Source organism: Gossypium hirsutum, chromosome D03 (assembly GCF_007990345.1).
Source record: "Gossypium hirsutum isolate 1008001.06 chromosome D03, Gossypium_hirsutum_v2.1, whole genome shotgun sequence".
Classification (NCBI taxonomy): Eukaryota; Viridiplantae; Streptophyta; class Magnoliopsida; order Malvales; family Malvaceae; genus Gossypium; species Gossypium hirsutum.
The window spans coordinates 49,367,914-49,383,566 of record NC_053439.1 but is presented as its reverse complement, the minus strand read 5'-3'; the positions used below and the strand labels follow the sequence as shown (position 1 = coordinate 49,383,566).

The following is a 15,653-nucleotide window of genomic DNA, read 5'->3' as shown; positions in this document are numbered from 1 at the left end:
TTCCTCAATCCTCACCCATTATAGGCTCATATGGACCGAGTTCGGTTCAAGGGAACACATTTCCCTATGGCTATACGGAGGTGAAGACCTCACGAAGGAATAGCTTTCCACTCCCACTTAAAGAGGGTTAAATAAAATGATTATCCAATGCAATATATGTGAAAACATACAAAGAGAAACTCTCGAACCAATAAAACAGATGTACTAGATCGCTATGTAACTCGAGATGTTAAAGACAAAACATGAATGATGAAATGCAATGAAGGGATCGTTAACTTAAACCAAATTATCAACTTTCGACAAAAAGACCAAAAAGTAATCAACTCGCGGCTCAACTCTCTTATTTTTTCCCTAGTGGAGTCGCCAAGCTGTCGAAACCTTTTGGAAATCGACCTTTTATTTAAAAAAAATAAAAATGGAGTCGCCACCAACTATTTTTTTATTAGGTGTGATTTGATCACCTTGTAATTTGATCATTTTAATAAAAGTTTAGGTTTACTAAAACGATGATTTTTGGTTTACAACTTCTAAGAAATGGATTCGGGAGTCGGTTACTCACAAGGAAGGATTAGCATCCTCGTAACGCCCAAAATTGGTGCCTAGTTGATTAATGATGTCTTAGTGTCGAGAATTGAAAATTTGAAGAGATTTTAAAATACTATTCCACCTTGCATAATGATATTTTTAATTAAAATCATTTAAATAAATTAAAACATATATAAAAGACCTTCTTATCTCGAGGTAACCAAAACAAAAAGGTCATGTCTCATAAGTTAGGATACGACATCTCGAATCCTTGAAAATAAACTTGCTCATTATTTAATTACTATTTAAATCTTACATGTTTTAGTTTTGAAAAGGATGTTCGGTTATCTAGGTTCAAAGAAAAATTCGAACCCCGTAAGTTAGGGCACAACTTTTCGAATCTCCAAATACAGAACATTGCATTGATTTTAAAATTTTCCCTCTTTTATGCATCGAGTAAAAACGAATGTAACACTTAAAGTAATATGCATTTAACTTATTTGGGCATAGTATAAAAATGGATAAGTATATTTAAACACAATTCGCGGCATGGCTGTAGCAAAATACAATAAAACGGAAGTGTGTAAAAAATGGAACGATGATATATATAAAAAAATGTCATACTAGTAAATGACAATGATATAACTCTAATAGCAATAAAACACCAATTCATAATAACAGTAGTAATAATCATGTTATAACTACTATTCTAATACTAATATAAATAATAAAAGAAAGATAAATAATAATAACAATAATAATAATAAGGGCGTGCAAATAAAAAGAAACATGAATAATATAAATTTTAAATATAAAAAGGGGTAAAGAAATAATAAATAAGTAAATAAATAAATAAAGAGAACAATTCATAAAAGATTGAATTCAAATAAATAAAGGACAAAATTAGAACTTAAATAAAATTAAAAGCATAAATTGTGATAAAATAAATAAATATAGGACTAAAATATGACGCGCGAAAAGGAACAGGGTCCAAATGGGAAATTATCCCCAACCCCAGGACACACGTCATTCCTCAAAAGGTCAGCGAATGAAGGACCAAATTGAAAACAAGTTGAAATTAACGGTGCAATCTAAAAAGAAAAAAAAAGAATTTGGACCATATTAAAAAATGGTCCAAAAGCGGAAGGACCAAGGTCGCAAATAGACCAATCCATGAAAACACGCGGATCCTACTAAATAATCGGGTCGGGTCTCAAGTCACGCCAAAACGACATCGTTTTGGTGTCTGAAACTTAAGCTCAAAACAAAGCCGTTTTATAGGGCTATATAAGTAAAAAAAATCAGAACAAAAAAATTAAGAAAATAAAAGAAAATCTCAGCCTTGCGCGTTCCTTGAACCCTCGACAATCCCTAATGGGCTTTGAGGTATTTGAAATCGGAGGAGGTCTCCAACGGCGACAAAAGGCGAAACGACAGGTAAGAGAGTCTTCTTTATATATATGTATATATTTATTATGTCTTTTTAAATGGAAAAAAAACTACCTTTTTGTTTTCTTTGTTTTTGAAATCTTGTTTTTGTATTTCTTGGTATCCTTTCTTTGAATCTTACAAAAGTTCGGCTTTTATAGCCGTTTTAATTACAATATTTCTCTTCTTTTTTTTTTCTTTTTGTCTCTGCTCTACTATGTTGTTTTTGTGCTTTCTTTCTCTTTTGCAGGTACCCATGGTCAATGTTGATGACTGGAGTCACGCCTTTGCTACTTTGGTGCAACGATGGCAATGAAGGCATCAGGCCTCGGGGTGCGAGCATGCCGACGTGGTGGGGAGCAGCACCAAAAGGGTTAGGGTATTTTTGCTTTCTGAGAATAGTTTAGGTTATGGGTTATTGAGCTTCGGGTTATTGGGTATTAGGTTTAGCAGGTGGGTTGGGTTATTGGACTCTTTTTTGTTTAGGCCAATCTATTTTGTAAATAGACTTTTGTTTATTTTTGTTGTTTTGTTTATTTGGCCGAATAAAATTGGCCTATTACACCGTGCATAACTTATGAATATCTTATCTTTGAAGCTATTTTTTTATGGTTTTCGAGATGTAGCACCTCTACTTAAAATGCCATTAATAAATCTAAATAATTAACATTCATAACTATTCTAATGTTATCATGGATTTAGAAAAATAACTTGTAACTTATCATTTTGATATGGATTAACAACTATTTCAATTGACTTATCAGTATTTTTTTTTAATTAGAATAATTTAAGAGTTAATTATTTGGATTGATTAATGAAATAAAACGGGAGAAAATCAAATTTAGCTAAATTAAAGGACAAGGATTAGATTTTAATTTGAGTATAGGATATGGACTAAAATCATAATTTGACATTTTCGCTCGTGTGTTTTCTTTTTTCTTTTTTTAGTTTTTCAGTTAAACCCACTTTGGTGGTACATAAATTGAGAGAATACCGGATGTAGAAAGTCAAAAAAGAAAATTAAATTGTATTGGTGGTCATGCAATTATGGTCATCTAAATTATCGACTTTTTTTTAATCATTTTTCGATATGTGCGGTTAAGTTTTTGATGAATAATGATGTGACAGTTTTAAAATTGGTATAATAAGATATTTAGTTCTCAAATATTACACATTTTAACAATTTTGTCATGATTATAAAAAATTAACTCTCATCATTTATAAATTATCTCAATTTGGTCCTCAACATTTGATATGATGAAGGAGAAAATATATACCACGGAGATTGGTAATGGCATTTGAAATAGCCAAAGCTGTGTAAATCCCTTTTCCAGAACCTAACATATCTTCACCAAGCAACAATTTTGCAAATCTATCCTTCATCTTATCAATCTCTAAACAATTCACAAAAAAGAACAAAGAATTAAACAAAAAAGGTTCAAACTTTGGTCTAAATCTCCTCTCTTCCTTCCTTATCATACCTCAAAGCTCTCTTTCATATCATCTCTTTCTATTGCCCCCACCGCGGATGAGAGCTTCAATGGTTATGCCCTCATTGTTATCCCATCTTTGTAATACCTTCCTTTTTTACCAGCTTTTTTAAACTATTCTATCTCTGTTCTTCAACCTTCAACTCTCGGAAAATCTTCCGTTCTTTGCTGCTGCTGTTGGGTAACTATTGAAATCTTAACTAATTCCAAAGTTCATATGAGTCGGGAAAAAATTTCTGCATAGAAAGCTAGTTTCTATTGGTTTCTGCCATTTATATGTTATCTTGGAATTGAAATAAGAATTGGATTCTACTCCAAAACATGCCTTTTACAAATGAGTGTTTTATCGTTTGATTATGGTAAGGGTTATTTTAGTAAGGTGAGGAGACATTATAATCTAGCAAAACGAGAAGTTGTGGAGAGATGGTGGAGAAAAAGATTGAAGCAAACTCGTGCAGTGACAGGCAATTGTGATGGACAGATAAGGGATTAAGAAGTATGAGAGTTATGGTGGTTGTTTTGATTATAGAAAACAAGTTGCATGAAAGATTTTAGAGTCTTAAGTTTGATAAACAATCTAGAAAAGTACTCAAATGAGACGTTTAAACTTCTATTATAGGCTCTGGAAAGGAAGTTATCTCAAATAACGATTATGTAACAAGTAATATTTTATGGAACATGAGAGAAATGTAGATTAATTCATAAGAATGTGTTATGAATTATTAGGTAATGTGAATGAATTCAGGTTCATGTTATCTATAGTGGATAATAGGAGATAAGTTATGAAAATAGTGGATATAATGGTAGTTTAGTGAAAGTTATACTAACGTGACTCATTTTAACAAGAAGAGTGCCACATTGCAAAGTGCAAGTGCACAATTTGATCAATGACGAGAGAGAAAGACAAAAAAAAACACTTATGCTCTTAAAAAATATTTGTATCTAAGCCTCAAAGTCATGCTTTCTAAGACATTTCAATAGTGGAGCAAACCTAAGGATCCTGCCAACCTTTTTAAGCTTAGCTCAACAACCTTCTCAATATGGAGTGATTCTGCAATGAATAATATTTCCTGATACTACTATTGACAGAAACATTAATAACAAAAAACGAGTACCTACAAATTAATCTTTTGTTTACGATAATGACAAAAGAACTTCAATTTCAAATTCCCAATTCCTATCCCCTTCTACCCCAAGGTTGAAAATAGCTCTAAGGAACAAGCAAAGGGAAGAAGAAGAAGAAAATGTTGACCAAAATGAGATAATTTATAAATGTTTAAGATTAATTTCTTCATAACCATGACCAAATTAATAAATGTGTAATTATTGAGGGCTAAATATGTTATTATACCAATTTTAAATTTACGTAATTAATCTATCAAAAACTTAACAACACATAATGGAAAAGGACCAAAAAGAACAAGGTCGATAAGTTGGGTAGCTAATTTAAATTTTTTTATAGTTGGGTGACAAAAAACATTTTGCCCATAATTGGGTGACCATCAGTGCAATTTACCCAAAAAAAGGTCAATTTGCGACTAAAATAAGGGGTTTTTTGCCTCAACAAATGTATTAGAAATAGGTACTTATTTTGCTAATTAATCAAAATGTTAATTATATTGAAATAAAAAATATCTAAAAATGGTAAACAGAAATATTTGCCCATATCATGATTTTTATAGTCCTTCCATCGATTTTCGCTTCAAATTTTCTTTTTTTCCTTTTGTCATTTCATTTTGGGTTTAGTGATAATAAACCAATGGTATTTAAAGGCAGATATAAATAATATTTTTGAATTAAATAAAAAATTAAAAGAATAATTAAATAATCCTCTTTCCTCAGTATTTGAACCCTACTTTTTATTTTTTATTTAACAATAAAAATTAAAGACAAATCACCATCACCTTTAATTCAGAACCCGATCCTATAAAACTCTTCTAATTTTCATCCTAAGGTCAAGTGTTGGGGCGAAGACAAAATAAAAATAAAAATTTAGGGGTTAAAATTAAATTTTAATTTTTATAATAGTAAAAATATAATTTTACCATTTGAATAGCCTATATCTTTATAATTTTTAAAGGATCAATTTAAATTTTTATCATTTTTAAGAGGGCCAAAATATAATTTTACCTTTACTAATTTAAAATTATAAAATATTTAAAGGGCATAAATAAAAATTTTCCCATTTTAGGGGGGCCGGGCCCCTGCCAGCCCCTCTTGGCTACACCCCTAGTCAAGTGTATAAAGTTGGAAGTTATCCAATCAAGCCATATTTAAATGAATTTGAATAAAAATGTTTTGCTAAACTATTTTAAATTATTTTTCGATAGTTAAAATGAAATGTGTTACAAGACGCTAAAATGATGGTTTACACGGTGGTGCGCGGAGAGCTATAGGATCGAGAGATTTTTCAAAGATTTCAAAAGAAGAATAAGAACCCCTTTCTTAGGTCAAAATGAGGTATTCATAGATGTGAGTGACCTACTCTTAGTCATGGAAATGCTACTACACGTGTAACACATGTCATATCATAGTTGACCACTAGGGAGACAAGATAGAACTTAAGTAAGCAATAATGAGATGGAAATAACTCAAACGAGATCCATGTGTAAGCCATGCAAAGGGAGTCTTGACATTTGTCCTTTGCGAGGTAGTTTACAAAGGTCCAAATGGCTTGAACGAGTGCTTCTTGATATTTGAGCTTTGATGAGGTTAAGATAGTTGCACAATGAGGTCATGACAATGAGATTAAATCTTGATGAAATACTAATAATTGCTACTATCCTTCATAGGCCTTATATGAACTCCAACTCGACTTGAATTATTAAAACCTCTATTTGCATGTGACTTCTATGTGATCAAATACAATAATAGTTTTTATTAATAGGGGTGAGCATAACTCGATTCAATTCTAAAAAATTAAAAAAAAGTTCGAATTTCGAGTTAAACGAATCAAGTTATTCGAGTTAACTCGATTTTTTTTTGAATTCCGAGTTCGAATCGAGTTTAATTTTTGAATTTGAATAACTCGAATAAATCGAATACCAAACTATAATATTTTACATTTTTATCCCAAACCCTCCAAACTTTTTTACTTTCCCCCAATACTTTACCCTCTCCCACTTTTCCCCCAAAACTTTTACTCTCCTCCCATCCCACCCCCATCTACTTCAAACTCATTCCCACCCCCCAATATTTTTTAAAATATTTTCCTCCCATTTACTTTCCCCTCAAAATTTTACTCCCCAGCCCTCAAAACATTTTATTTCCCTCCTAAATTTTTACTTTTCACTCTTTCCCCCAAATAAAAAATAATCCAAAAAAATTCCTAAGTTTAAATAGTAATAATTTTATTTATATCTACTATTTATATTATTAAATTAAATTTCACATTTTGTACTATTTATATTATTGAATTATTTAATCATATTAAATCTTCATAAATTTATGTTAAAATTGAACTATTGATGATGTTATAAAATATTTGTGTTAAAATTTTATGTTGGCATCAATTTCACATTTTATTTTTAAGATAATTTTTATTAAAAAATCACATTTTTTATATTTAATATATTTTTTAATTTTAAAATATATAGTGACAAAAATTTGAAACAACTAAGCAAGCAAAGAAGCCAACCCATATATAAAATATTAATAAATAAATTATGAGGAGATGAAAGTTAATAACAAATTTGACTACGGTGGATAAATTTGATTATAGTGGGTGACGGTGGTTACAAAAACCCAAAGTTATTTTTTTTTAAAAATTAACTTAAACAAATATATTCGATTTGAGAAAATTTCAAATCGAGTTAAGATGATAAAATAAGATTCATCAACTCGATTAACTCAAAAAAATTGTACTCGTTCGATCGAACGCTCACCTCTACCCCATTTTTATCTCTCTAGTTAAGTAAAACATTCAAAAAAAAATAATTTATTAAAATTAATTTAATAAAATTTTAATCAACGAGCTTAAATCATGAATCGGGAAAAGATTTTCTTCTTCCTAAAATCCATAAAAACATACTTTTTAAGACTCTCGAGGTTTAATAATCACATTAAAATTAGTTTTAATTTGAATTAGATGTTTAAATAAAACCAAATTTATCGAATTAAATCTCAAAACTTTACTTAAAAATTTAAATTTTATTACCATTTTGTTTTTTTTTGTAAAAGCCATAGTTTTGTGAAAGCAGATTGCTTTAGGTGCGCCAAATTGTGGTGATTTGTTGTGACCTTTTAGCTTTTGCTTCTTTTTATTAATTACATACTTTGATGGTTATTTTTTAATTTAATGACGTTTTAGACTTTAGATTACGTATATAAATAATATCTCTCCAATCTTCTTAGAAAGGATCATAATGATTGGCATTCTTTGATCCAACGGTCTATATCAACTTAGAGAAGGACCCAATCTAACTTTGGTCTAATTCTACCCTCAACCTTATGCTTTTAAACTTTTAAATTTAATCCTTTTAATTTTCATTTCTAGAATTTAATTTCTTTACTTGTTTGGTTTAAAAATTGAAATACGATTGACAATATTGTTAATTGAGTTATGTTATATTTAAATATTTATACCTCGTCAATTGGGTTTTAAAATTCAAACCGAACATTTAAATATTAGAATGCTACATATTCAAATTTACTGAAAGTTCATTAAGGATGAAACTGAATTTTTTTTCTAGAAATCTTATTAATTTAAAGAGGAGTTATAATGCAATTATATTATTATATTAGTTTATAACAGTTTTTAAATGGATGAAATCATAATTTGACTATTTTAAAGGTACTCGGACCATTAAAATTATCAACAATCGGGCTAGTGGTCGAACTAGTCAAACCACTGGTTACCAGTCCAACAATGATTAAATAATTAGTTCAAATAAATTAATATTTTAAAAATATTTTTAAAAAATTATAAAATTGATTCAATCGTTCAAAGATCGATTTAATCCTTATGTCCATACTAGTATACCCTCTGATTCCCGATTCAATTGGTCAGTCCGGTTCAAATAATTTGAAAATTATTGATTAGTAATGTTATTAATTAGAGCTTACTTTTTAAACTAGAGCAGATAAGCCAAATTCCTGAAATTTAAAAAATATAGGGACAAAACTTTAAAATTCTAAAGAGTAGAAGGACAAAAAGGATAATTTAACAACAACAACACTGGACAAGAAAATAAGACCTTACAATAGACGAACAACGTTGAAATTTCAACTTTTACATTTTTACAAAACCTCGCTTTAACACTCCCCAACGTATGCAGTAGCAGTAACCTTTGAAGCTAAGCCAAGTTTCGATTTTTTTTCCCTTTTTTTCCCTTTATTTTTAGCTGTTGCCAAATTGGCAAAGTTCTAAGCTTTATTAGTTTCATTTGAATTTTTACAAAGAACCCATTAATCCATAAATGGTTGGCAAGTCATTTTCCTGTTTGCAAACAGGTAGCTTTCAGTGAGGTGGTTGATGGGTTTTGTTTTCTGTATTCATTCTAATCTATTTTTTCAATACTTTTATATATATATATATTCAAAACATCACTAGTCTTTGTCCATTTTCTTAAAACAGTGCTGTTATATGTCTCTTCTTTCATTGAAAATTTGCAACTCTTTTTTCCTTTTCAATTCAATTGCTACTATCTTTGATTGGTTATGATAACCTTTAAGAATAGTGAATTATTATCCATTCTTCTTATAGCTTCTCTCTGGTGTTTATCCTTGCTGGCTTCTCTAGTTTAATACCCAGGTTTGAACTTAAACGCCCACCAATTTTTTTCTAATATTTTTGGTACTTTTTCTAGGTTTAATTTGAACTTCTTGTGTTGTTTAAAAACAATGTGGAGTCAAATAGCCTGTTGGAATCAGTTTCTTTTTCTATGAAGGGCATAGGATAAGGGTTTTCGAGTGATAAACCCGAGATTTGGGAAGAAAATTATAATCAGTAAGTGTCCCCTGCTACCCCCATTAATGTAGTTGTTTGTGGAGTGGGGAGGGGGAGTAAAGGTCTTTTGATGCCATAATTTTGAAAAAATCAATTGGTGTCAATTGTAGACCATGTGTATTTAATATTTGAAGTAACTATACTTTAATAACAGCTGGTAATTAGGTAAACCTTATTGTGTTTTGCCCTTTGAATTACTTTTCTTCAGTTTTGCTCTCCTTTGGACTGTAGATAGATACTAATGAATTCTTTGAACTTTGTCATATAGTTTTTATGTACAAGAGTGCTGGTACTGAGTGTATTTTGAACATACTATTACTTGGTACCTTGCTTGCTTTGCTTGATTTGCCTTGGGGGAGGGTTAAAGAATTAGAATTAACAGCCTTTGATTTGTTGGCCAACCATGAATTTGACACTACCTAACATGATATATTTATTTTCTGCTTTTCTGATATACTTGCCATCATATCTAGAGTTTGAGCATGAATGTAAGTGCATTCGTTTTTACTTAGTTTGAGATTCCAGTGCTATATCGCAAGCCATCTTCAAATCTCTGAACCATCTTATATCTCGGTTACAACATCCAGCCAGTCTTGTCATATGCAAAGTTATAGTATCGGTTTGATTCATATGCAAAGTTCCAACATCTTAGTATCGGTTTGGTTTGTATAAATTATTGCCCTTCTTCTTTGTCGCATCAATGAACCACCATTCAGTTCTCATTTGTTTTTATCTTTTTGCAGATTAGAGGCGCTTAAGACAAGGGAAGTTTGAATGAGAAGTTGCCCTCTGGCCCCGAATGAAGGTTTATACATATAATGCATTATGCATATGATTTTGGAGTTGTTTTTTTTTTCATTTTTTTTATCTAAATTGCGGAGTTCATTATTTCGTGTTACTTACGCTGCTGAGATAACTCTGGAAAATCCGATTTGATACTTAGACTATCAGTTCCGAGAAAAAAAAGGGTTGATTTCTACTTCGTTTAAGCAGTGCCTGTTCTGTTATTATAACATAGAGATAACTAGATATTATTTCTCCAGCTTAGTGTTCGGATTGGAATAAATGAAGTTTGAAGTGGAAGTTGTCCTTGCTTGTTTCGTTACTTTGATTTTGATTCAGCAAGTTCTTTGTGGTGAGTCTTCTCTTTTCGAATCTCTCTCTCTCTCTCTCTTTCAGTTAAATTTTAGTATCAATATCATATTACCATCAGAATCCTGAGTGCTTGATGCACCATAGTCTGATATATCTTACGCTGTGGCTTACAAAATTTCAATGGAAGGCTACTGTAACTTTGTTGTTTTTGCTTGGAGATTTGTTCGCAATAAAGTTTACCTTTGGCATCCCCAAGTTGTTTGCTATTTGCGTAACTGCTACTTAGCTGAATTTCATTGTGATTATTTATGACAGATGAGTTTTCTAATTCATCTGGCTCAAACAAATGGACATGCACATGCTCTTCCTTGCATCCTGGAAAACAAAGCGACGTTCTTAAATCTAACTGTTCTAGATCCTGCAATTGCAGTCCAGGTATGCTGATATTATTTTAGTAGAATATTTCAGAATCTTCAAACTACTTTTATATAACTTTGGTGCTGCTAGGATAGATAAAAGATGCTACTATTTCTAGTCTATTTAATCACTATGAAGCCTCAAATTTCACCGGTGTGCATATACTTATATATATTTGCTTTATTGAAGTGACAATCTCGTGAAAATTCCCAAGTAACCACAATTTGGCTAGAAAAAAATGACTTTGTTGACTATAATGTGCAACCCTTTACCCCTGTTTTCTCCTTTTGTGCCAAATTTTCTCGAATTATTGCATAACATTTAGAGTATACTGTGTTAAGCATGCTTCATGCTTACATAATGTCATTGTTTTTGCTGAGCTATTACTATCTTTTTGCATCTAAAACATCGAATTGTGTGGCATCTCATGTGGCAGTTCAACCAAATGGAGATAGATGGAAATGCTTATGTGATAGTGATGGATTCCCCAAAGTAGCAGTCGACAATCGTGATACTACCTGTTTTACTGCCTGCAACTGCACTGCCGGTATTGTCTTCCAACTCTACATGTTAATTTATAAAGAACTCGATAGTTCAACTGCTGCATGTAGCATGAACTATCCAGATCTGTAGTACAATGGCTTATTAATCAAAATCAGACAGTGTTTGGATAAAGTATTAGTGGCACATGATTGTATGTTTTGACAGGATCCTTTCCTGAGGCGCCAGTGAGAAAGAACTATGCTAACAGAGTTGTTGTGATTGTTCTATTACTCTGCGTAATTCTCACAACGTTGGCATTTCTCGCTTCGTTAACATGCTATTTCTATCAAAAGGACAAGTGCCGAAAGTGCCCCATCCAACTGTCAACATTCTCGTCAGATAAAGGAACTAGTTGCAACAGTGCTACCAACTTAATAAGTAACAAGACTTCATCTGCAGAAACTAAGGCTAACATCAGTTTCGCTACTAAACCCATTGCAGGTATGTAAGCTGTAACATGTTAAACTTGGCTTTTATATGATGAACTTGATTTGCTTTCAAACTCTTGACTGTGTTTTGCGCCATTAGCGCTCTGGATTTATTTTGTTTTTGAACCTTGCATTCAGAATTCTTCATTCTGGACTTGTCTATCTTCAGGATGCTTCCAAAAGGCTTCAATCCTTTGTTGGCGCAAAACGGGGAACATGCTTGGAACAATTTGCCAGTTTGCCTACTCTGAACTGGAAAATGCAACCAATAAGTTCTCAAATTCCAATCTAATAGGACTTGGAGGAAGTAGCTATGTGTATCGGGGCCAGCTCAAGGATGGAAGAATTGTTGCAGTCAAGCGGCTTAAAATTCAAGGAGGCCCTGATGCAGATTCCATCTTTTCAACTGAGGTACAATCTCAACTTTTTGTTTTTGTCAAAAGTTTTCAGTTAATGAAAGCTCTCATTTTTCCCCATCTTTTTAACAGATGTTCTCAAAACACAATAAGGTATTTTATGGTGTTGTTTTGCGTAGGTTGAGCTGTTGTCAAGGCTGCATCACTGTCACGTCGTGCCCTTGCTTGGTTACTGTTCAGAATTCAGTGGGAAACGTGCCGAGAGACTGCTGGTATTCGAATACATGCCTAATGGTAATCTGAGGGATTGTTTGGATGGAATTTCAGGGGAGACCATGTCCTGGGAAACTCGTATTGCGATTGCTATTGGTGCTGCAAGGGGCTTGGAATATCTCCACGAAGCTGCTGCTCCTAGAATTTTGCATAGAGATGTAAAATCATCGAATATTCTTCTTGATAAGAACTGGAGAGCAAAAGTAAGGATGATTTGCTTTTTGAATCTGTTTCTATACAATTTCTGGAGAAAATTACTGAACAAATAAACACATGTCGAATATACTTGAGAATGTGATGCTAACATATATTAATTTCTCACATATTGGTGCATAATCATGTTGATTTCTAACCAAAATGCCGAATACGTTCAGATTACTGATCTTGGTATGGCCAAACGTTTAAGAGCTGATGGACTTCCCAGCTGTTCGAGTTCTCCAGCGAGAATGCAGGGAACCTTTGGCTATTTTGCCCCAGAATATGCAATTGTTGGAAAAGCCTCACCTATGTCTGATGTTTTTAGTTTCGGTGTAGTTCTTCTGGAACTGATCACTGGTCGGCAACCCATCCACAAATCTAAAAATAAAGAAGAAAGTCTTGTCATTTGGGTAATGTAGCCGTTTCATGTTACTATTTTTGTGCAACTGAAGTGTCTCGATGTTGGTCAGTTTGATGCTTAAAACATCTGTCTGTACTTTGTCCCATTCAGGCTACCCCTCGTTTACAGGATAGTAAGCGAGTGACCTCGGAGTTACCTGACACACGTTTGAAAGGGAATTTTCCGGAAGAAGAGATGCAGATAATGGCTTACCTAGCAAAAGAGTGCTTGCTGTTGGACCCCGATGCTCGACCAACAATGAGCGAGGTTGTGCAAATCCTCTCAACTATTGCTCCAGATAAATCGAAACGAAGAAATATTCCTGTAAACTTTTACCAGGTAATATTCTTAAACCCATTGATGCTTAAGAATTCTTCACCTTTGCTCTTGATTATCGCATAACAATCTCAAGACTGAAATAGTCAAGTTTCTTTTTCTCCGAGGGTTGCCATGTATAAATGAACCCAGAATTTTGACTGTTTTAACTGTGTAGATGCCATCCGCCTACAAAACGAATAATGAAGCTTTTCTCGAAAGACATCAAATCGTAATCGAGGATTTATATGATGCAGAGGAACACATGCCAAGTACATCGAAGTCAGCAGAGAGCTCGCGGCCATCAAGCATGAATGATATTAGAATCGCCGGCAAACAAACAGTTGCCCTTCCTGCCGAGTGCATGGAGAGGCTGGTTTTTTTGAGTTCCAGTACTAGGAGTTTGCATGTCCACGATGATGAAGCGGTAGACTTAATAGAGCCGCGGTTTGAATCGTTCTGTATGGCAAACCTTAAGTCCCAATGAGAAGAACAATCCAAGCTGACAAAGGTTAACATATTTTACACCCAAGTTTGCATTTTTGGTTTCTTCATGGTGTGGTACATTTGTAGAGGAAATGATCCATTTGAAAAATAGGCCAAATGAAGATAATGAAGATTGTGTTAGAATGAGGTGGATATAGTTTTACATTGATTGCATTTCATGCCTTTTTTGTACAGAACAGCTATACAAAATTGAAAATTAATCAATTTTCAGATCAAAATTTCAGTAAAGTTAATGTGCTTGAGTTTTTACGATCAAGTTCGTGTTAAAATTAATAAGTCCAAATTGAACTAGATTGAGCTCTAAACATTTTTAGAGCTCCACCCTGACCCAATATTTAAATGAGTTTAATTTATTTCACATGAATTTATTTTTCAAATATAATATTTTTGGCTAAATTGTCTTAGGATTAATAGATGGACGTAAAAATAATAGAATTATTTTGGCATAATGATTTATTTTGCTCTCCTACTTAAAAAAAATATAATATTTAATTTTTTTTTGTTTTTTTAACCCTTTTTTTTGTCAAATCACCTAAAAATGAATGGAAAAGTTAACGTTTTTTAACTTTGCTGACGTTGCATACACGCGAATGACATATTAACATTTTATTATTTTTTTAAAATTTAAAAGTTTTAAAAATTATAAAAACTGTTATGAAATAAAAATAAAAGAACCAGAAATAGGATAGCAAAAGATAACGTATTTTTATTGATCAATAGGGATTTTACAGTGTTTCTCTAAAGTCTATATTTATAGACATAAGAAATATAAATACTATAAAACTTTACTTCTAATGAACATCGGAGTTCTAATGCACATTAAAATTATCTTGATGTTAATGGACATGCACTTAATAATGAAATATTTATAACAACAATTATTTTTAAAAAATAAAAATCATTAAAAATTTTAAAAATAATTTAAAAAATCATCAACAAAGTTAACAAACGTTAACTTTTTCCATCCATTTAGGGTGACTTGATAAAAAAATACAAGTTTAAAGGTTAAAAATAATAAAAAATTAAATTAAGGACTAGAATGATTTTTTTTTTCTTTCTGTAAAATTAGAGGATCAAAAAATTCATTATGACAACTATTTTATATACAAAAAGAAGTACGGGTCATGCATTTTAAGAATTTTGTGGCTCCCATATTGTGGCATGTTATGATTAAATCACTATCACCGTCATCCAAGCCCACTGTGGCCATGTGTGGTGTGGTTATTTATTTATACATTTTAGTAATATTTTCTCGATAAATTTCCTAAACTTTTGAGACAAATTTGTGAAATACTATTTATTTAAAGTTGAGGGACTTTTTAATAAATTTGGTATTATCCATATGAGTTTTATCTTCCATAATTGGAGCCTTTATTGAAATTTATTGAAAATTTAGAACTCTATATAAAAACAATATATAATATGGTGTTGAGAATAATGTTAATGAAAGTAATATTAGATTCAATTATAAGAAGTTTGATAATTTTTTTAATATTTCGAATTTAAGTCTTATCAATAAATTAAATGATAAAAAAGGAATTTTTCTCCAATAATTTTACTTATGGGTGCTTATGGGTCAAGTCGAGTTTAAGCATGATATTAAAATATTTTATGCTTGCCCAAGTCTAACCCGCCCCGAAACATGGGTTTAAAATTTTTTTCAAACTCGCTCGTATCTGCAAAAGACTAATCTAAGTCCATTTTAGGCCCGTCAATATTATTTTAATTTTA

At 31.7% G+C, this 15,653-nt stretch overlaps 1 protein-coding gene across 12 annotated transcripts; it reads left to right on the top strand.

Annotated features, from left to right (window-relative positions):
• Positions 1-8,660: 8,660 nt before the first annotated feature.
• Positions 8,661-14,150, top strand: LOC107962147 (receptor-like serine/threonine-protein kinase NCRK). 12 transcript variants are annotated; one of them, XM_016898421.2, is made up of 11 exons: positions 8,696-8,894; positions 10,134-10,195; positions 10,434-10,525; positions 10,801-10,920; positions 11,339-11,449; positions 11,611-11,886; positions 12,043-12,284; positions 12,409-12,705; positions 12,877-13,110; positions 13,212-13,439; positions 13,594-14,150. In XM_016898421.2, the coding sequence occupies exons 3-11, from the start codon at positions 10,456-10,458 to the stop codon at positions 13,900-13,902; spliced, it is 1,887 nt and encodes a 628-aa protein (XP_016753910.1). In that variant the 5' UTR covers positions 8,696-8,894; positions 10,134-10,195; positions 10,434-10,455; the 3' UTR covers positions 13,903-14,150. The 12 variants fall into 12 exon arrangements, with proteins under 12 accessions (XP_040946312.1, XP_040946309.1, XP_016753910.1 ...); XM_041090376.1 differs by lacking the exon at positions 8,696-8,894 and adding an exon at positions 8,928-9,195 and having other exon boundaries at positions 13,673-14,150; XM_016898438.2 differs by lacking the exon at positions 8,696-8,894 and adding an exon at positions 8,929-9,195 and having other exon boundaries at positions 10,439-10,525.
• Positions 14,151-15,653: the final 1,503 nt, after the last annotated feature.